This window comes from Gobius niger, assembly GCF_951799975.1.
Source record: "Gobius niger genome assembly, chromosome: 6".
NCBI lineage: Eukaryota > Metazoa > Chordata > Actinopteri > Gobiiformes > Gobiidae > Gobius > Gobius niger.
The window spans coordinates 12479890-12496412 of NC_136857.1; the positions used below are offsets into that span (position 1 = coordinate 12479890).

Consider the following 16523-nt stretch of genomic DNA (forward strand, 5'->3'; position numbering starts at 1 on the left):
AAATGAACGTGTTACATCAGCAACATTTTATTAGTATCCGTGAGGGATTTAGAGCAACATATTACTAAAGATGCTGAAACGTGATATGAAAATAGTCATAAAAAAGATAAGCCGATGAACAAACTAAGTTGTATTACTCTTTTTTAAAGGGACACTGCGTAACATTTTGGACTATACTGTTGCCATCAGTAAAAAACATGCTCCTAATGGACCAGCTCGAGACATTACTGCAGTGGGTAATCAAAGAATGGATTTTGATGAGGACCTAACCTATTTAAATCTCAAATTCTACTGACTTTACTCACATCTCCATGGAGACGAGTTGGAGACGTACCCACTCCCGGTAAAGTTACAGTCATATCTTAGGACAGCTGAGCCGCTTACAGAAAAAGCGTATGATGCAAGTATGTATGAGGTAGTTTTCAATTATGAAAAAAAAATCTGTCATAAAATAAATGCATGTATTTCAATTGTATTTAAAGTGTAAAATTGTACGCGGTGTGGCTTTAACAAAGTTACCGTTTAAATGCACCAGTTCCCAACTTGGATAATATGCAGTACTGCTCACTCGTCGGGCACTTTTCTCTGCCAACTTTGGAGGAAAAGTCTAAAAAACCTTGTTTTATCTTACTAATTTAAAAAGTACTATATAATTAGATTGGTTGCTGTCCAGGGAGACTCACTGAACCTCATGGAGCAAACGACATCCAAACAAATACTGTCAACAAATGTATTAAAAAAATGCTCATCTTTAAAATTCTAATAATTTACATTTTTACACCAATTAACCTCATGGAAATGTGTGGTAAACTGCAGTGTAATATAAAAACAGCTGCAGTCTGAGACTGCCACATGCACAAACACAGTCATTACAGCCAGACTGGCGCGTATAGACAGGTTGCTCAATGATACATGAAATTAAAGATTTCGACAGAACAGCAGTGCAGAAGGTAGAGCTCACCGGGCTAATTCAAATCCATGGGAGCCGGAGAGATGTAAAAAGTGCCACTAACACACACACAATGTGTACAGCATGTAGCTCACTGTAAAACTAATTGGGTTGAGATGTTCATTGATTGGGTGTTTTTGTAATTATAGGCGTACATGTATAGCTGTATGTATAGGGCACACAGAGACCTAAGTCGTCCTAGCTCCTGTAACCTTGAAACCAGAGCCGCTTCCAATACAGGAAGTGTGAGGAGGACAGATCAGGGCATGAGAGGTAAACAAAGACATAAGAGTGGGGTTGCCAAAATCCCCCAAAAACAAACAAAAAACAATGCAATTATTAGTACATATGCAATTATTGTTAAAGCATCTGTACCTGCTTTCACCCGTGTCAAAAAAAGTAAGAACGGAGGAAGCTAAATTTAACGTTTAACAATCTAACAGTTAAAGATACATTTATATACCGATTTATTGGCAAATAATTGGCTATTTTAAAAGCTTCCAAAAACATTCATTCATTCATTCTTGCACACTCAAAATCAAAGCCACATACAGCAATAGCACACATATAAGAAAGCAGCATCTTACATGTGTTTCTTAAAGGTCTTTGTGATTGTGTACGGTGCATGATCCAGGTCATGCATTTGTGCATGTGCATCGAGGAGGTCTCACTGAGGGACTAGTGCTGCTGCTGGGGTCAGGCAGATAACAGAAGAGTGTCGTGGCCCATCTGTCCACAGCCCGGAGGGAACACAATCTCACACACAAACACGCGCACACACACACACACAACGCATTCACACAAGACTTCGCCTTTTTTTCTTTAGCCACATGCATCTCCTTCTGTGTACAACTACAGTGGCATACAGCCCTCATTCAACTTATTCCTGTTTAAAAGCATATGCACCCTGCGGTCAATACACTGTGTCACTCCAGCCTCTTTGAATAAGTGCAGATGAAACCACACAGTAAGCTAAATAAATACGTTTAGATAAATTATCATGTGGCATAATATACATCTTGTTATTTATTGTTCAGAATGTTAAAAATATACACAGTGTAATATTGAATTGCAATTGCACTGCCTTCCCTGTTCTTAATTCCACTTGAAGACATTTAGGAACAGACACATTCTGTATGGCTACACCAACACACATAAGAGGAAAAAAAATACATTTTCTGATACAGAGGTTTCCAGTCTTTTTCTTTGCTCAATTAACCCTGAGGCCCTGATTTGCATTTCATAAAGAGGTCATCACTCGGCAGGAGGGTTATCTGCCTTTAGAAGGTGGAAATAGATGAGAAGAGCGAACAGTTTTTATCCTGTCAAACAGATAACAGTGGCTCTTTGACTTATCAGCAGCTGATGAAACACACGCTGCGCATAGACTGAGCGAGTGCATATGTGGGTGAACATCGCATACATTTACTGGTCTAATGCGGGTCTGCGATAACGACACAGAGAACGTGACAGCGCAGTAAGTCAAGAGCGTCTGACTTACAAGAAACTTCGGTAACACTTTACATGACGACCCGGTAATTGCTAGTAATTACAGTAGTAATTACTACTGTAATTACTACAGTAATTACTAGCAATTACAGCAGTAATTACTACTGTAATTACAGTAGTAATTACTAGCAATTACAGGAGTAATTACTACTGTAATTACAGTAGTAATTACTAGTATCTAATATCAATAAAAGTGGTATTCTTTGGTAATTAAAGAAGTAGTTAATAGTATCTCTTCCCAATAAATGCTAGGTATTAGATTTGTAATTACTAGTAATAAATATCAATAAAAGTGGTAGTTCTTCTGTAACTAAAGTAGTTAATAGGTAGCTATGCACAAAAACTAAAAAGTATTTGCTCAATAAATACTAGTAATAAACATAAATAAATGTGGTAGTTGTTGGGTAGTTTAAGTTGTAGTAAATAGTAACTCTGCACAATAACTGCTAGGTGTCTGCATAGTAAATACTAGTAATACATGTAAAAAGTGGTTGCTATTTATTTACAGTAGGTAATAGTAATTTACAGTTATACTGGTACTTCATAGTGAATTGTATTGGTGCCACCTTTGTAATTAAAGTAGTAAGGGTAAATTATGTTCCTATAATTAGTACATAGCTACAGTAGTAGCTATTGGGCAATTAATGTGGTAAATAATTGGTGTTACTAGCACTAATGTAACTTTTCTATCTGCATTAAGGTGCGGAAAGCACACTGGTCTTAACAATTAATAATGTGCTGGATTGTGTGAATGTGGGGGACAAATTAATTGACAGAAAACTATTTGATTTATTCATATTTTAATAATATTACAAAACAACACTGCAGCAATAACAATTTAGAAAGATATTACCATACATTTCAATGCAATTCTACAACAAGAAGACCTGTATGCCCAACTAATAAACACAACTAATGACAACAAACAACTACCAGTAACAACATGAGTACGTACCACATTACTATCTGGTAGTTACTACATTTCCCGGGTCTGCCGTAGGACATACCATTAACTACCAGTAACAACATGAGTAGGTACCAGAGAACTATCTGGTAGTTACTACATTTCCCGGGTCTTCATCTGACATAGGAGATAGTGGTAATAACCAGTAACAACATGAGTAGGTGCCAGAGAACGATCTGGTAGTTACTACATTTCCCGGGTCTTCATCTGACATAGGATATACCATTAACTACCAGTAACAACATGAGTAGGTACCTGAGAACTATCTGGTAGTTACTACATTTTCCGGGTCTTCATCTGACATAGGACATACCATTAACTACCAGTAACAACATGAGTAGGTACCAGAGAACTATCTGGTAGTTACTACATTTTCCGGGTCTTCATCTGACATAGGACATACCATTAACTACCAGTAACAACATGAGTAGGTACCAGAGAACTATCTGGTAGTTACTACATTTCCCGGGTCTTCATCTGACATAGGACATACCATTAACTACCAGTAACAACATGAGTAGGTACCAGAGAACTATCTGGTAGTTACTACATTTCCCGGGTCTTCATCTGACATAGGACATACCATTAACTACCAGTAACAACATGAGTAGGTACCTGAGAACTATCTGGTAGTTGCTACATTTCTCGGGTCTTCATCTGACATAGGACATAGTGGTAATAACCAGTAACAACACAAGTAGGTACCAGAGAACTATCTGGTAGTTACTACATTTCCCGGGTCTTCATCTGACATAGGACATACCATTAACTACCAGTAACAACATGAGTAGGTACCTGAGAACTATCTGGTAGTTACTAATTGGTATACAAAAAAGTACTGTTATGGCACCGGTGCCGAAAAGCAGGCATCATTAAAGTAGTGTTTTTTGACCCAGCTTTGGGGATCCACTGTACAGCTGTGATCTTTTTTCTGGTTCTATTGCTTGTCAAAACGATGGGCAGCCAACGGAAAATAGTATATCCAGTCATCATGTCTTCCTTTCACCATCATGGCATTGCTGAGTAGGCACAAGTGAAGCTGTTCTCTGGAATACACATAATGTTTACAATGTAAAGTTCATGTTGAAACAACTATGTCTTTTGGAATACAGGTGTTTTACTTACTTTTGCTTCAGGGTTGTTGGTGTGCGTCTTTAATCAAGGATCCAGGATAAAATACAAAACCTAACAATTGAAAGCAGAACATAGGTAAGAAATTAAAAGTTTTTACTCAAATTCTCAAACATGTGTTGGATGAGCACATGTACACAAAGTGGGAAGTAATATCCCACTGTATTTACATGTATAGTCCTTTTATTTTTGGTTTACTGTGTATACTTTTTGTACACCGTTTGCCCCCTTGAAGTGTGTGATGTGAGTCACTGTATACAAGATGGCTCTATTTACTATATAATGGTTTGCACATTTCGTGTCTCTTCTGCACACCCTGAATGTTTGAGAGCAGCATGTACCAGTGAATTTCCCCATTGTGACTAAAGGCTTATATAATCTTACAGAGGTTTGAGTAAGTCACCAAATGCAAGTCTCGAGTCAAGTCCAAGTCGTGAAGGTCCAAGTCTCAAGCAAGTCCAAGTCAATCGGTCATGGGGTCAAGTCAAGTTAAAGCTTTTGTCAAGTCAAGTCAAGTCTTGCTTTAGCCGGCAAGTCACCTCAAGTCACAAACGCCAGCGTGTCTACTTTTCATGTGTTTAATCTTGAAAATAATAAGTGCTTTCTCAAGATACTATAATTTAGGCTAAAATCAAACTTTTTAAAATCTCATGGATTTGGATTTAAAGTCTAATTAATATTTAAACGCCAAAACATTCCAAATATATGTATTATAAATAAACAGTCTATGTACAAAATTGCTGGGACAGCATTTTAAGGAAGGGGGCCCGGGGGGGGGGCGACTTAAAAAATATGAAATATAGTATTTTAAATATGAGCTGCTTTTCCCTGCAGTCTGAAATATAAATATAAAATAATATTTTTATTTTTCTTAGTTTCTGGCAGTTTTTCTGTCAGTGGTTCCCCTGTAATGCCCCAGCCCCTGTATACTCGGATTCGCCCCTGCTCAAAATAGATTCCGCGTAGCCTTCAGTCCCGCTGTCACTGGGCTGTGTGCGGATGCGTAAACTAGTCACTAAATGCTGTAAACTGTGTGTGAACGAATTAAAACTTCGAAAAGCCCCGAGATTTCTGTTGATTTATCAGCTCTTACGCATCGTCGTTCTGGAGGCTCCGTCTGCGCTGTAGGTACAGCCCATTGTTTCAAACGCTTTCCTGTCCGTAACCTCTTCACTCTGTTTAGAAAACTTTTAATGCACGTATTTCGACGTCGTATTTCCTCCTGCCTGTGAAGCGCTGTGTTGGGTAACCGAACACGCATGTGGCTAATTACCATATGTAAACATAGATGCGCCGCTTTTACGCAATGAACCTTGATCTTTCGACAGTTTATCTTTAATGCTGGTGCACCAGCAATTACAGGTGGTGAAATGTTTCATCTGAACGTGTCTATTTCAAAATGCCCCCTGGCACAAGATGGGCATACCCCGTGCTATGTTACACCCCACTATGAATGTGCCAAACGAATCTTCTCAACTCGCACTGTGCCAGGAGCAGCACACAATGTATGGAGCGAAAACGCGCGCGACTGCCCTGCTTGATCCCATTTCATACACTCGTAACATCCACCAGCGCCTGTAAACACCCATGCAGCTATCAAATAGCTTTGGCTAGGCTAACTTCAGCAATATATGACATGTACTCAAGCTTAAAATTATCCAACCGCTCGCGATTTTTTCCCCCTAGGATGAGAAAGGTCACATTTGAGACACCGCTAGTTTAAATTGATCCAAACTACCCGTTGACCTAAACCTAACTCTAACCTTAAAAACAGTAAAATTAATGGAAAAAGCCCTGTCCCATCCTTGGAAGAAAACAATTTATGCAACCGCTCACCTGTCTACACTCCACCTAGGTTCCCTCCTTCAGGCGCCTGCAGCTGTATTTTACCATGTCCGCATTGCGTTCGTTAGGCTTTAGCTGCGCTAACACCGCGCCAGGACCTCACGACTCGTGTAAAATATACAACATGTGGCCAAACGCTGCCACAGAGCTATTTTTGTCATACTTCGCTGTGAGTAGTTGATCCAGCGTCGTAGCATTGCAATACAGAGTAAGCCTGCCCGCTGTAGCGCGCATGCGCTTTATCCTCCCGCCGAAATTTTGAATTGTTTCAGGTTTTACGTCACAATAAAGTACATCCGCGGCAACAATACGCAACAACTGACCATATAGTTCTATGACCATCACGCACGCCTCTGAAGATTCATACTTTGTCTATGATATGGTGTTTTGGGCTCTATGCCGCTTTACTTCTTCCGACACTTCCGGGTTCATGCCATGAACATCTTCCACTGCTAACGCCCCCTACTGTGTCTGAGCGGAAAGACACCAACAAACTTTCTCTCTCCCCATTTCGAGAAAGCAGAGATACTTCAGCATCAGCGACATTTGATTAGATTTGTAATTTATGCACAGCAACAACAACAACAGCAAACAATGTCTTTTCAAAAACGATTTTTATAAAAGTTAGAGGAAACACTGAACAAAATGAAATTTTCACAAATGAAAAACAAAAAAATGTTATGTAGCTGAACTCTTTCAAATATATTACGTGACTTAAAGGAATAGGCCACCATTTTTACATACTGAGATATGTTCTTACCTAACCTTAGCCGAGTTAATATATATCCGTCTGGTCTTTGTCCGTGCGCTCTGTCACGCAAACGGAGCACATACTCAGCCTCTCCCACATGTCATATAGCTCCAAAAAAGCTCACAATAGAAGCTACCAAGCTCTTCCACGTGTTCCCTATTTAAATAAAGTTACGTGAAGTGTTTTCATGCAAAGTATATTTACACAGAAATGTAGCACTTCGATTTTATAAGCAGATAAAAAGGGGCACTATATTGTGAGGCATAATGATACAGGAGCAAAACGTCCGCGCAGTAACTCCTAAAGACTTCCCCCGCTCACTTCCGTCAATAGAAGCTGCGTGACTTGTAGAGAGCTCGCAGAGAACAGTTAAAGAAGCATCGATAACTTGTGAACAATGCCTTTTACGTGCATCGTGCCGGGCTGTGATAATAAGCAGAAAGTATATAGTGTAGTAATGTTTCACAGATTTCCAACTCACCCCGGACGACGACACAGGACTCAGGACCTCCTCCATGAGGTAGGAATGCGAGAGCACTTTCCGAAAATATATTTTCTGCTTGTTGTAAAAGGCTCTCTACAAGTCACGCAGCTTCTATTGACGGAAGTGAGCGGGGAAGTCTTTAGGAGTAACTGCGCGGACGCTGTGCTCCTCATATCATTACGCCTCACAATATAGTGCCCCTTTTTATCTGCTTATAAAATCGACGTGCTACATTTCTGTGTAAATATACTTCGCATGAAAACACTTCACATAACTTTATTTGAATAGGGAACACGTGGAAGAGCTTGGTAGCTTCTATCGTGAGCTTTTTTGGAGCTATATGACATGTGGGAGAGGCTGAGTATGTGCTCCGTTTGCCTGGCAGAGCGCACGGACAAAGACCAGACGGATATATATTAACTCGGCTAAGGTTAGGTAAGAACATATCTCAGTATGTAAAAATGGTGGCCTATTCCTTTAAGTCACGTAATATATTTGAAAGAGTTCAGCTACATAACATTTTTTTGTTTTTCATTTGTGAAAATTTCATTTTGTTCAGTGTTTCCTCTAACTTTTATAAAAATCGTTTTTGAAAAGACATTGTTTGCTGTTGTTGTTGTTGCTGTGCATAAATTACAAATCTAATCAAATGTCGCTGATGCTGAAGTATCTCTGCTTTCTCGAAATGGGGAGAGAGAAAGTTTGTTGGTGTCTTTCCGCTCAGACACAGTAGGGGGCGTTAGCAGTGGAAGATGTTCATGGCATGAACCCGGAAGTGTCGGAAGAAGTAAAGCGGCATAGAGCCCAAAACACCATATCATAGACAAAGTATGAATCTTCAGAGGCGTGCGTGATGGTCATAGAACTATATGGTCAGTTGTTGCGTATTGTTGCCGCGGATGTACTTTATTGTGACGTAAAACCTGAAACAATTCAAAATTTCGGCGGGAGGATAAAGCGCATGCGCGCTACAGCGGGCAGGCTTACTCTGTATTGCAATGCTACGACGCTGGATCAACTACTCACAGCGAAGTATGACAAAAATAGCTCTGTGGCAGCGTTTGGCCACATGTTGTATATTTTACACGAGTCGTGAGGTCCTGGCGCGGTGTTAGCGCAGCTAAAGCCTAACGAACGCAATGCGGACATGGTAAAATACAGCTGCAGGCGCCTGAAGGAGGGAACCTAGGTGGAGTGTAGACAGGTGAGCGGTTGCATAAATTGTTTTCTTCCAAGGATGGGACAGGGCTTTTTCCATTAATTTTACTGTTTTTAAGGTTAGAGTTAGGTTTAGGTCAACGGGTAGTTTGGATCAATTTAAACTAGCGGTGTCTCAAATGTGACCTTTCTCATCCTAGGGGGAAAAAATCGCGAGCGGTTGGATAATTTTAAGCTTGAGTACATGTCATATATTGCTGAAGTTAGCCTAGCCAAAGCTATTTGATAGCTGCATGGGTGTTTACAGGCGCTGGTGGATGTTACGAGTGTATGAAATGGGATCAAGCAGGGCAGTCGCGCGCGTTTTCGCTCCATACATTGTGTGCTGCTCCTGGCACAGTGCGAGTTGAGAAGATTCGTTTGGCACATTCATAGTGGGGTGTAACATAGCACGGGGTATGCCCATCTTGTGCCAGGGGGCATTTTGAAATAGACACGTTCAGATGAAACATTTCACCACCTGTAATTGCTGGTGCACCAGCATTAAAGATAAACTGTCGAAAGATCAAGGTTCATTGCGTAAAAGCGGCGCATCTATGTTTACATATGGTAATTAGCCACATGCGTGTTCGGTTACCCAACACAGCGCTTCACAGGCAGGAGGAAATACGACGTCGAAATACGTGCATTAAAAGTTTTCTAAACAGAGTGAAGAGGTTACGGACAGGAAAGCGTTTGAAACAATGGGCTGTACCTACAGCGCAGACGGAGCCTCCAGAACGACGATGCGTAAGAGCTGATAAATCAACAGAAATCTCGGGGCTTTTCGAAGTTTTAATTCGTTCACACACAGTTTACAGCATTTAGTGACTAGTTTACGCATCCGCACACAGCCCAGTGACAGCGGGACTGAAGGCTACGCGGAATCTATTTTGAGCAGGGGCGAATCCGAGTATACAGGGGCTGGGGCATTACAGGGGAACCACTGACAGAAAAACTGCCAGAAACTAAGAAAAATAAAAATATTATTTTATATTTATATTTCAGACTGCAGGGAAAAGCAGCTCATATTTAAAATACTATATTTCATATTTTTTAAGTCGCCCCCCCCCCGGGCCCCCTTCCTTAAAATGCTGTCCCAGCAATTTTGTACATAGACTGTTTATTTATAATACATATATTTGGAATGTTTTGGCGTTTAAATATTAATTAGACTTTAAATCCAAATCCATGAGATTTTAAAAAGTTTGATTTTAGCCTAAATTATAGTATCTTGAGAAAGCACTTATTATTTTCAAGATTAAACACATGAAAAGTAGACACGCTGGCGTTTGTGACTTGAGGTGACTTGCCGGCTAAAGCAAGACTTGACTTGACTTGACAAAAGCTTTAACTTGACTTGACCCCATGACCGATTGACTTGGACTTGCTTGAGACTTGGACCTTCACGACTTGGACTTGACTCGAGACTTGCATTTGGTGACTTACTCAAACCTCTGTAAGATTATATAAGCCTTTAGTCACAATGGGGAAATTCACTGGTACATGCTGCTCTCAAACATTCAGGGTGTGCAGAAGAGACACGAAATGTGCAAACCATTATATAGTAAATAGAGCCATCTTGTATACAGTGACTCACATCACACACTTCAAGGGGGCAAACGGTGTACAAAAAGTATACACAGTAAACCAAAAATAAAAGGACTATACATGTAAATACAGTGGGATATTACTTCCCACTTTGTGTACATGTGCTCATCCAACACATGTTTGAGAATTTGAGTAAAAACTTTTAATTTCTTACCTATGTTCTGCTTTCAATTGTTAGGTTTTGTATTTTATCCTGGATCCTTGATTAAAGACGCACACCAACAACCCTGAAGCAAAAGTAAGTAAAACACCTGTATTCCAAAAGACATAGTTGTTTCAACATGAACTTTACATTGTAAACATTATGTGTATTCCAGAGAACAGCTTCACTTGTGCCTACTCAGCAATGCCATGATGGTGAAAGGAAGACATGATGACTGGATATACTATTTTCCGTTGGCTGCCCATCGTTTTGACAAGCAATAGAACCAGAAAAAAGATCACAGCTGTACAGTGGATCCCCAAAGCTGGGTCAAAAAACACTACTTTAATGATGCCTGCTTTTCGGCACCGGTGCCATAACAGTACTTTTTTGTATACCAATTAGTAACTACCAGATAGTTCTCAGGTACCTACTCATGTTGTTACTGGTAGTTAATGGTATGTCCTATGTCAGATGAAGACCCGGGAAATGTAGTAACTACCAGATAGTTCTCTGGTACCTACTTGTGTTGTTACTGGTTATTACCACTATGTCCTATGTCAGATGAAGACCCGAGAAATGTAGCAACTACCAGATAGTTCTCAGGTACCTACTCATGTTGTTACTGGTAGTTAATGGTATGTCCTATGTCAGATGAAGACCCGGGAAATGTAGTAACTACCAGATAGTTCTCTGGTACCTACTCATGTTGTTACTGGTAGTTAATGGTATGTCCTATGTCAGATGAAGACCCGGGAAATGTAGTAACTACCAGATAGTTCTCTGGTACCTACTCATGTTGTTACTGGTAGTTAATGGTATGTCCTATGTCAGATGAAGACCCGGAAAATGTAGTAACTACCAGATAGTTCTCTGGTACCTACTCATGTTGTTACTGGTAGTTAATGGTATGTCCTATGTCAGATGAAGACCCGGGAAATGTAGTAACTACCAGATAGTTCTCAGGTACCTACTCATGTTGTTACTGGTAGTTAATGGTATGTCCTATGTCAGATGAAGACCCGGGAAATGTAGTAACTACCAGATCGTTCTCTGGTACCTACTCATGTTGTTACTGGTAGTTAATGGTATGTCCTATGTCAGATGAAGACCCGGGAAATGTAGTAACTACCAGATAGTCCTCTAGTACCTACTCATGTTGTTACTGGTTATTACCACTATCTCCTATGTCAGATGAAGACCCGGGAAATGTAGTAACTACCAGATAGTCCTCTGGTACCTACTCATGCTGTTACTGGTTACTACCACTATGTCCTATGTCAGATGAAGACCCGGGAAATGTAGTAACTACCAGATAGTCCTCTAGTACCTACTCATGTTGTTACTGGTTATTACCACTATGTCCTATGTCAGATGAAGACCCGGGAAATGTAGTAACTACCAGATAGTTCTCTGGTACCTACTCATGTTGTTACTGGTAGTTAATGGTATGTCCTACGGCAGACCCGGGAAATGTAGTAACTACCAGATAGTAATGTGGTACGTACTCATGTTGTTACTGGTAGTTGTTTGTTGTCATTAGTTGTTTTTATTAGTTGGGCATACAGGTCTTCTTGTTGTAGAATTGCATTGAAATGTATGGTAATATCTTTCTAAATTGTTATTGCTGCAGTGTTGTTTTGTAATATTATTAAAATATGAATAAATCAAATTTTTTTCTTTCAATTAATTTATCCCACACATTCACACAATCCAGCACATTATTAATTGTTAAGACCAGTGTGCTTTCCGCACCTTAATGCAGATAGAAAAGTTACATTAGTGCTAGTAACACCAATTATTTACCACATTAATTGCCCAATAGCTACTACTGTAGCTATGTACTAATTATAGGAACATAATTTACCCTTACTACTTTAATTACAAAGGTGGCACCAATGCAATTCACTATGAAGTGCCAGTATAACTAAATTACTATTAACTACTGTAAATAAATAGCAACCACTTTTTACATTTATTACTAATATTTACAAGGCAGACGCCTAGCAGTTATTGTGCAGAGTTACTATTTACTACTACTTTAACTACCCAACAACTACCACATTTGTTTATGTTTATTACTAGTATTTATTGGGCAAATACTTTTTAGGTTTTCTGCATAGCTACCTATTAACTACTTTAGTTACAGAAGAACTACCACTTTTATTAATATTTATTACTAGTAATTACAAAGCTAATACCTAGCATTTATTGGGAGATACTATTAACTACTTCTTTTAATTACCATACCACTTTTATTGATATTAGATACTAGTAATTACTAGCAATTACAGTAGTAATTACTACTGTAATTGCAGTAGTAATTACTAGCAATTACAGTAGTAATTACTACTGTAATTGCTAGTAATTACTACTGTAATTGCTAGTAATTACTACTGTAATTACAGCAGTAATTACTACTGTAATTGCTAGTAATTACTACTGCAATTACAGTAGTAATTACTACTGTAATTACAGTAGTAATTACTACTGTAATTGCTAGTAATTACTACTGTAATTACAGTAGTAATTACTACTGCAATTACTAGCAATTACCGGGTCGTCATGTAAAGTGTTACCGAAACTTCTTCCAAGTTGCCATCTAATTATGATATCATGAGTGCGCCCCTTGAGACGGAAACTGATGTTACTTTTGCGTCTTGAAGTACAGATATCACCCCAATCAGGAAAACGAGAAGTTCATTTTCATAACTGGCGTTCAGGAGTAGCACTGCAAGATTAATCACTTCGGGATTGAAATCACGATGCAAATAGCAAGCCAGAGATGAACAATTTTTTTGGGTGGGGGGAAATTGTTGAATGATTGAATGAGGTGGCAGGACTTCCAAAATTTAGATGGTTGGATTTTCAATTCTACACTTAACCCCATCCATTCCTGTCTGATCTGAAAGACGGGGTTAGTTGGTTCGCTGGCGCAGTATGTCTGTCATATCTCCATCAGTTTAGAAAGCTATCACCACGGAGAAACTGAGGACAGTAAAGCAATTCAAAAAGGAACAGGCCACAGTTTTTCCATACTGAGATTTGTTCTTACCTGAGCTTAGATGAGTTGATGTGAATCTGTCTGGTCTTTGTGTGTGCCCTAAGTCATGCAAAAAGGCCAAAGATGTTGTTAGCATTTAGCTTCTCCATCTCTCCTCTTTGGGGCCAAACGGGGGTGAAGTTCGAAGCAACCAAGCTCTTCCACAGTTTCCCTATTTAAATACACTTACGTGAGTAGTTACTCGATCCAAGTGTAGTCACACAAAATTAAACATGTCGATGTTACTGCGCGGACGTAACATCGACATGTGACTGAGCGCACGCACAAAGACCAAAAAGGTACGCATTAACTCGTCTAAGCTCAGGTAAGAACATTTCTCAGCATGGAAAAACAGTGGCCAGTTCCTTTGAATACTTTATCTTAGAACATGCTGTAACAATTTCCATTACTGTAAAATGTATACAGAAATGTTCTGACATTTCTGGATGTATACGAGAACAAATTGTGTTATGATGAGACGGAAAAGTTCTTGGAAACGCCATCAGAGAGATGTATGTCCCTGAAATGTTAAATCACAAAGTGCTTCTCAGAGGACAAGCTTCAAACCACCAAATAGCTGCAGTGGGCACAACTTAATGCCTTCGCCACCCACTGGGGTCAACTTCACTGTGGTCCTCTCGATCCATTAGACACTATTAATTCATGCTTCATCTGCTGACCCTCCATTAGGACAAATTTGCATTCCATCGCGCTCAAATATTTCAGCGCAAAGAAACGGAAGGGGCCAACGTCGTGAAGTGGTTTAAAAAAAAAAAGACAATCACTATGCAAGAGACACTCGGTTATAGAGTCCACACCATCCTGCCGGCACGCGACCAAAGCTGGGTCAAGTGCTGGAGGAATCAAATCGGCATAAAAACAAAGGACACATGTTGCGAGCAAGCTTTTAAACAGGCAGCGATCAAAAGAGCACGCATTACACAGTCTTAAGTAGCAGGGAAACTACAGGGCCCCGCTGTTAAGAAGGCTGACATTTCTCTTCAAATGACTAAAAACTGCAGTCATTTCCCACACATATTTTTGCTCTTATGCGTGAAGATTACACAGCAGCGGCAATTCAAAAAGCCGCACGGTACTGGTATGAATGTAAAAGCAAAATCACATGTTCATTGCCAATGACTTAAAATGCATGTAGACCCTTTAAGAATCCAGTTTGGAGCAATGTATGATTATTGAACTTGTTGTTGTGGGTTGCGCAGTACTACAATTAATAATATAATACAGTGTAACGAATATGAAAATTATAATACATTTTGGCTGTTATTTTTTTTTAACTACGGTCTCCACAACTCAACTCACTATACAGCAGCATTGCACAGTGAACAACTTAATTTTCGAACACCTAGTTCTGCGGTAAGTGTGAGACAGCGGCCCACCTTCTGAAGCAGCTGGGAACCGGAATACTTGGCCGAGATGGACTTCATTTCTCCACCGAATGCCGAAGCCCAGAGCTTTACCCTGCACACACATACACAAAAAGAGGCAGAACATCCTTGCATGAGACTCTGAGACTAAGGGATCCCCCCAGAGACAGTATTTTCAAATGAGTGCTTGCATTTAATATAGGCTGGCTGTTATATGTCACTGCTGTGGGTAGAAAAGGGAATAAAAAAGGATTAGTAAAAGGACACTGGTAAATTTCGAAAAGGATGCTCAGTGATGTAAAATTATAAAATCAGCAAAGTTTAATGCTCACAATCAGCACTCTTAACAATATGTCTGAAAGCGACTCCTTTGACTAAATGCACAAGAAGAAGTAAGCCGGGGCAAACTTGTGCGTAAAAATGGCATGCACTTACACAGACGGCGGGATGCTCTGATGGGTGCCTCCCACCTCAGTGACCCGGGAGCTCAGAGTCCCGAAAAGTAACAGCAGACACGCTCCGGCAGGCAAGCAAATCTGTCCAGCCGGCATCTTCGTCAAACCCCCCGAAAAATCACGCAACAGTGCCAGTTTTCAACGGTGTTCCGCGCGCAATGGGTTGGTTTCTCTCAGACAATAAAAGACGCGATCCAATTTGACCCAGATGTTATTGTTCATAATTCATAGCGAGGAGTTACTTGCTGTGTTGTTGGGGGGGGGGGGGGGGGGGATCGCGGAAAGAGAGACCGGAGAGATCCATGAGAGGCGAGTCCAAAGAAAGCGCGTCGTTGCCCCGCTGGTGTGTGCGTGTGGAGCCACGGGGTCCGGACAGGTAAAGTCTGCTCCGCTGCACCCGTCCAGCGACCTCACCCACAGAGAAGCATACGGGGCTCATCAAACGCTGCAGCGCGCACACACACAGAGAGAGAGCACGCCTCCTCCCGCTTCTGACTGATGCGTCCTGCCCGTTCCTCTCCCGCTCCCTGAGTTTACTTTCTCTCCCCCCTCTCTACGTATCTGGAGGCTTTTTATATTGTTGACATACGCCATACGTCTTTTTTTTTTTTTTTCTTCCCCCTCACTGCTGTTCAAGCACGAGACGGGACGTGTAATAGGTAGTATAGTCCATACCTTTTATGTCAGATCAACTTAAGGTCGGGTCGTTGAAGCGGGGATTACCGACAAAGTGCTGACAAAAGAGGGGGGGGGGGGGGATAGTTTCAAAAGGTCGGTTTGATAAGCATGTCAATTAGGTGCACTTTGCCGGGATTTGTGCGTGAGCATGTAGGGAGAAAAAGAGGATGAGAGCCCCTCAGGCGACCGATAAAGTTTCCAAAAGATTGTTGCCATTTGCAGGTTGCAGGATGTGTTGGATCTCTTTTTTTTTTATTATGACCCACTTTTAGGAAAAACTGCTTTCTATATTTGTCACAGCCACAGTCTCGCATATGTACTTCAACATGTTCGTGTGTTAGGTGTAATTAAAACAATATTAGGGTTTGGAATCGGATGT

General features: G+C 40.4%; 1 protein-coding gene across 2 annotated transcripts in view; it reads right to left on the reverse strand.

The window, feature by feature from the left end:
* cacna2d3a (calcium channel, voltage-dependent, alpha 2/delta subunit 3a) overlaps positions 1–15713 on the reverse strand; it is a 112247-nt gene extending 96534 nt beyond the window's left edge. For both annotated transcript variants that reach the window (XM_079559178.1, XM_079559177.1), the window contains exons 1-2: positions 15447–15713; positions 15024–15105 (exon numbers count right to left, since the gene is read on the reverse strand). In XM_079559178.1, coding sequence (XP_079415304.1) covers positions 15024–15105; positions 15447–15562 — 198 coding nt within the window. In that variant the 5' untranslated portion in view covers positions 15563–15713. The remainder of the gene's footprint in view (positions 1–15023; positions 15106–15446) is intronic.
* Between the last annotated feature and the right edge of the window lie 810 nt (positions 15714–16523).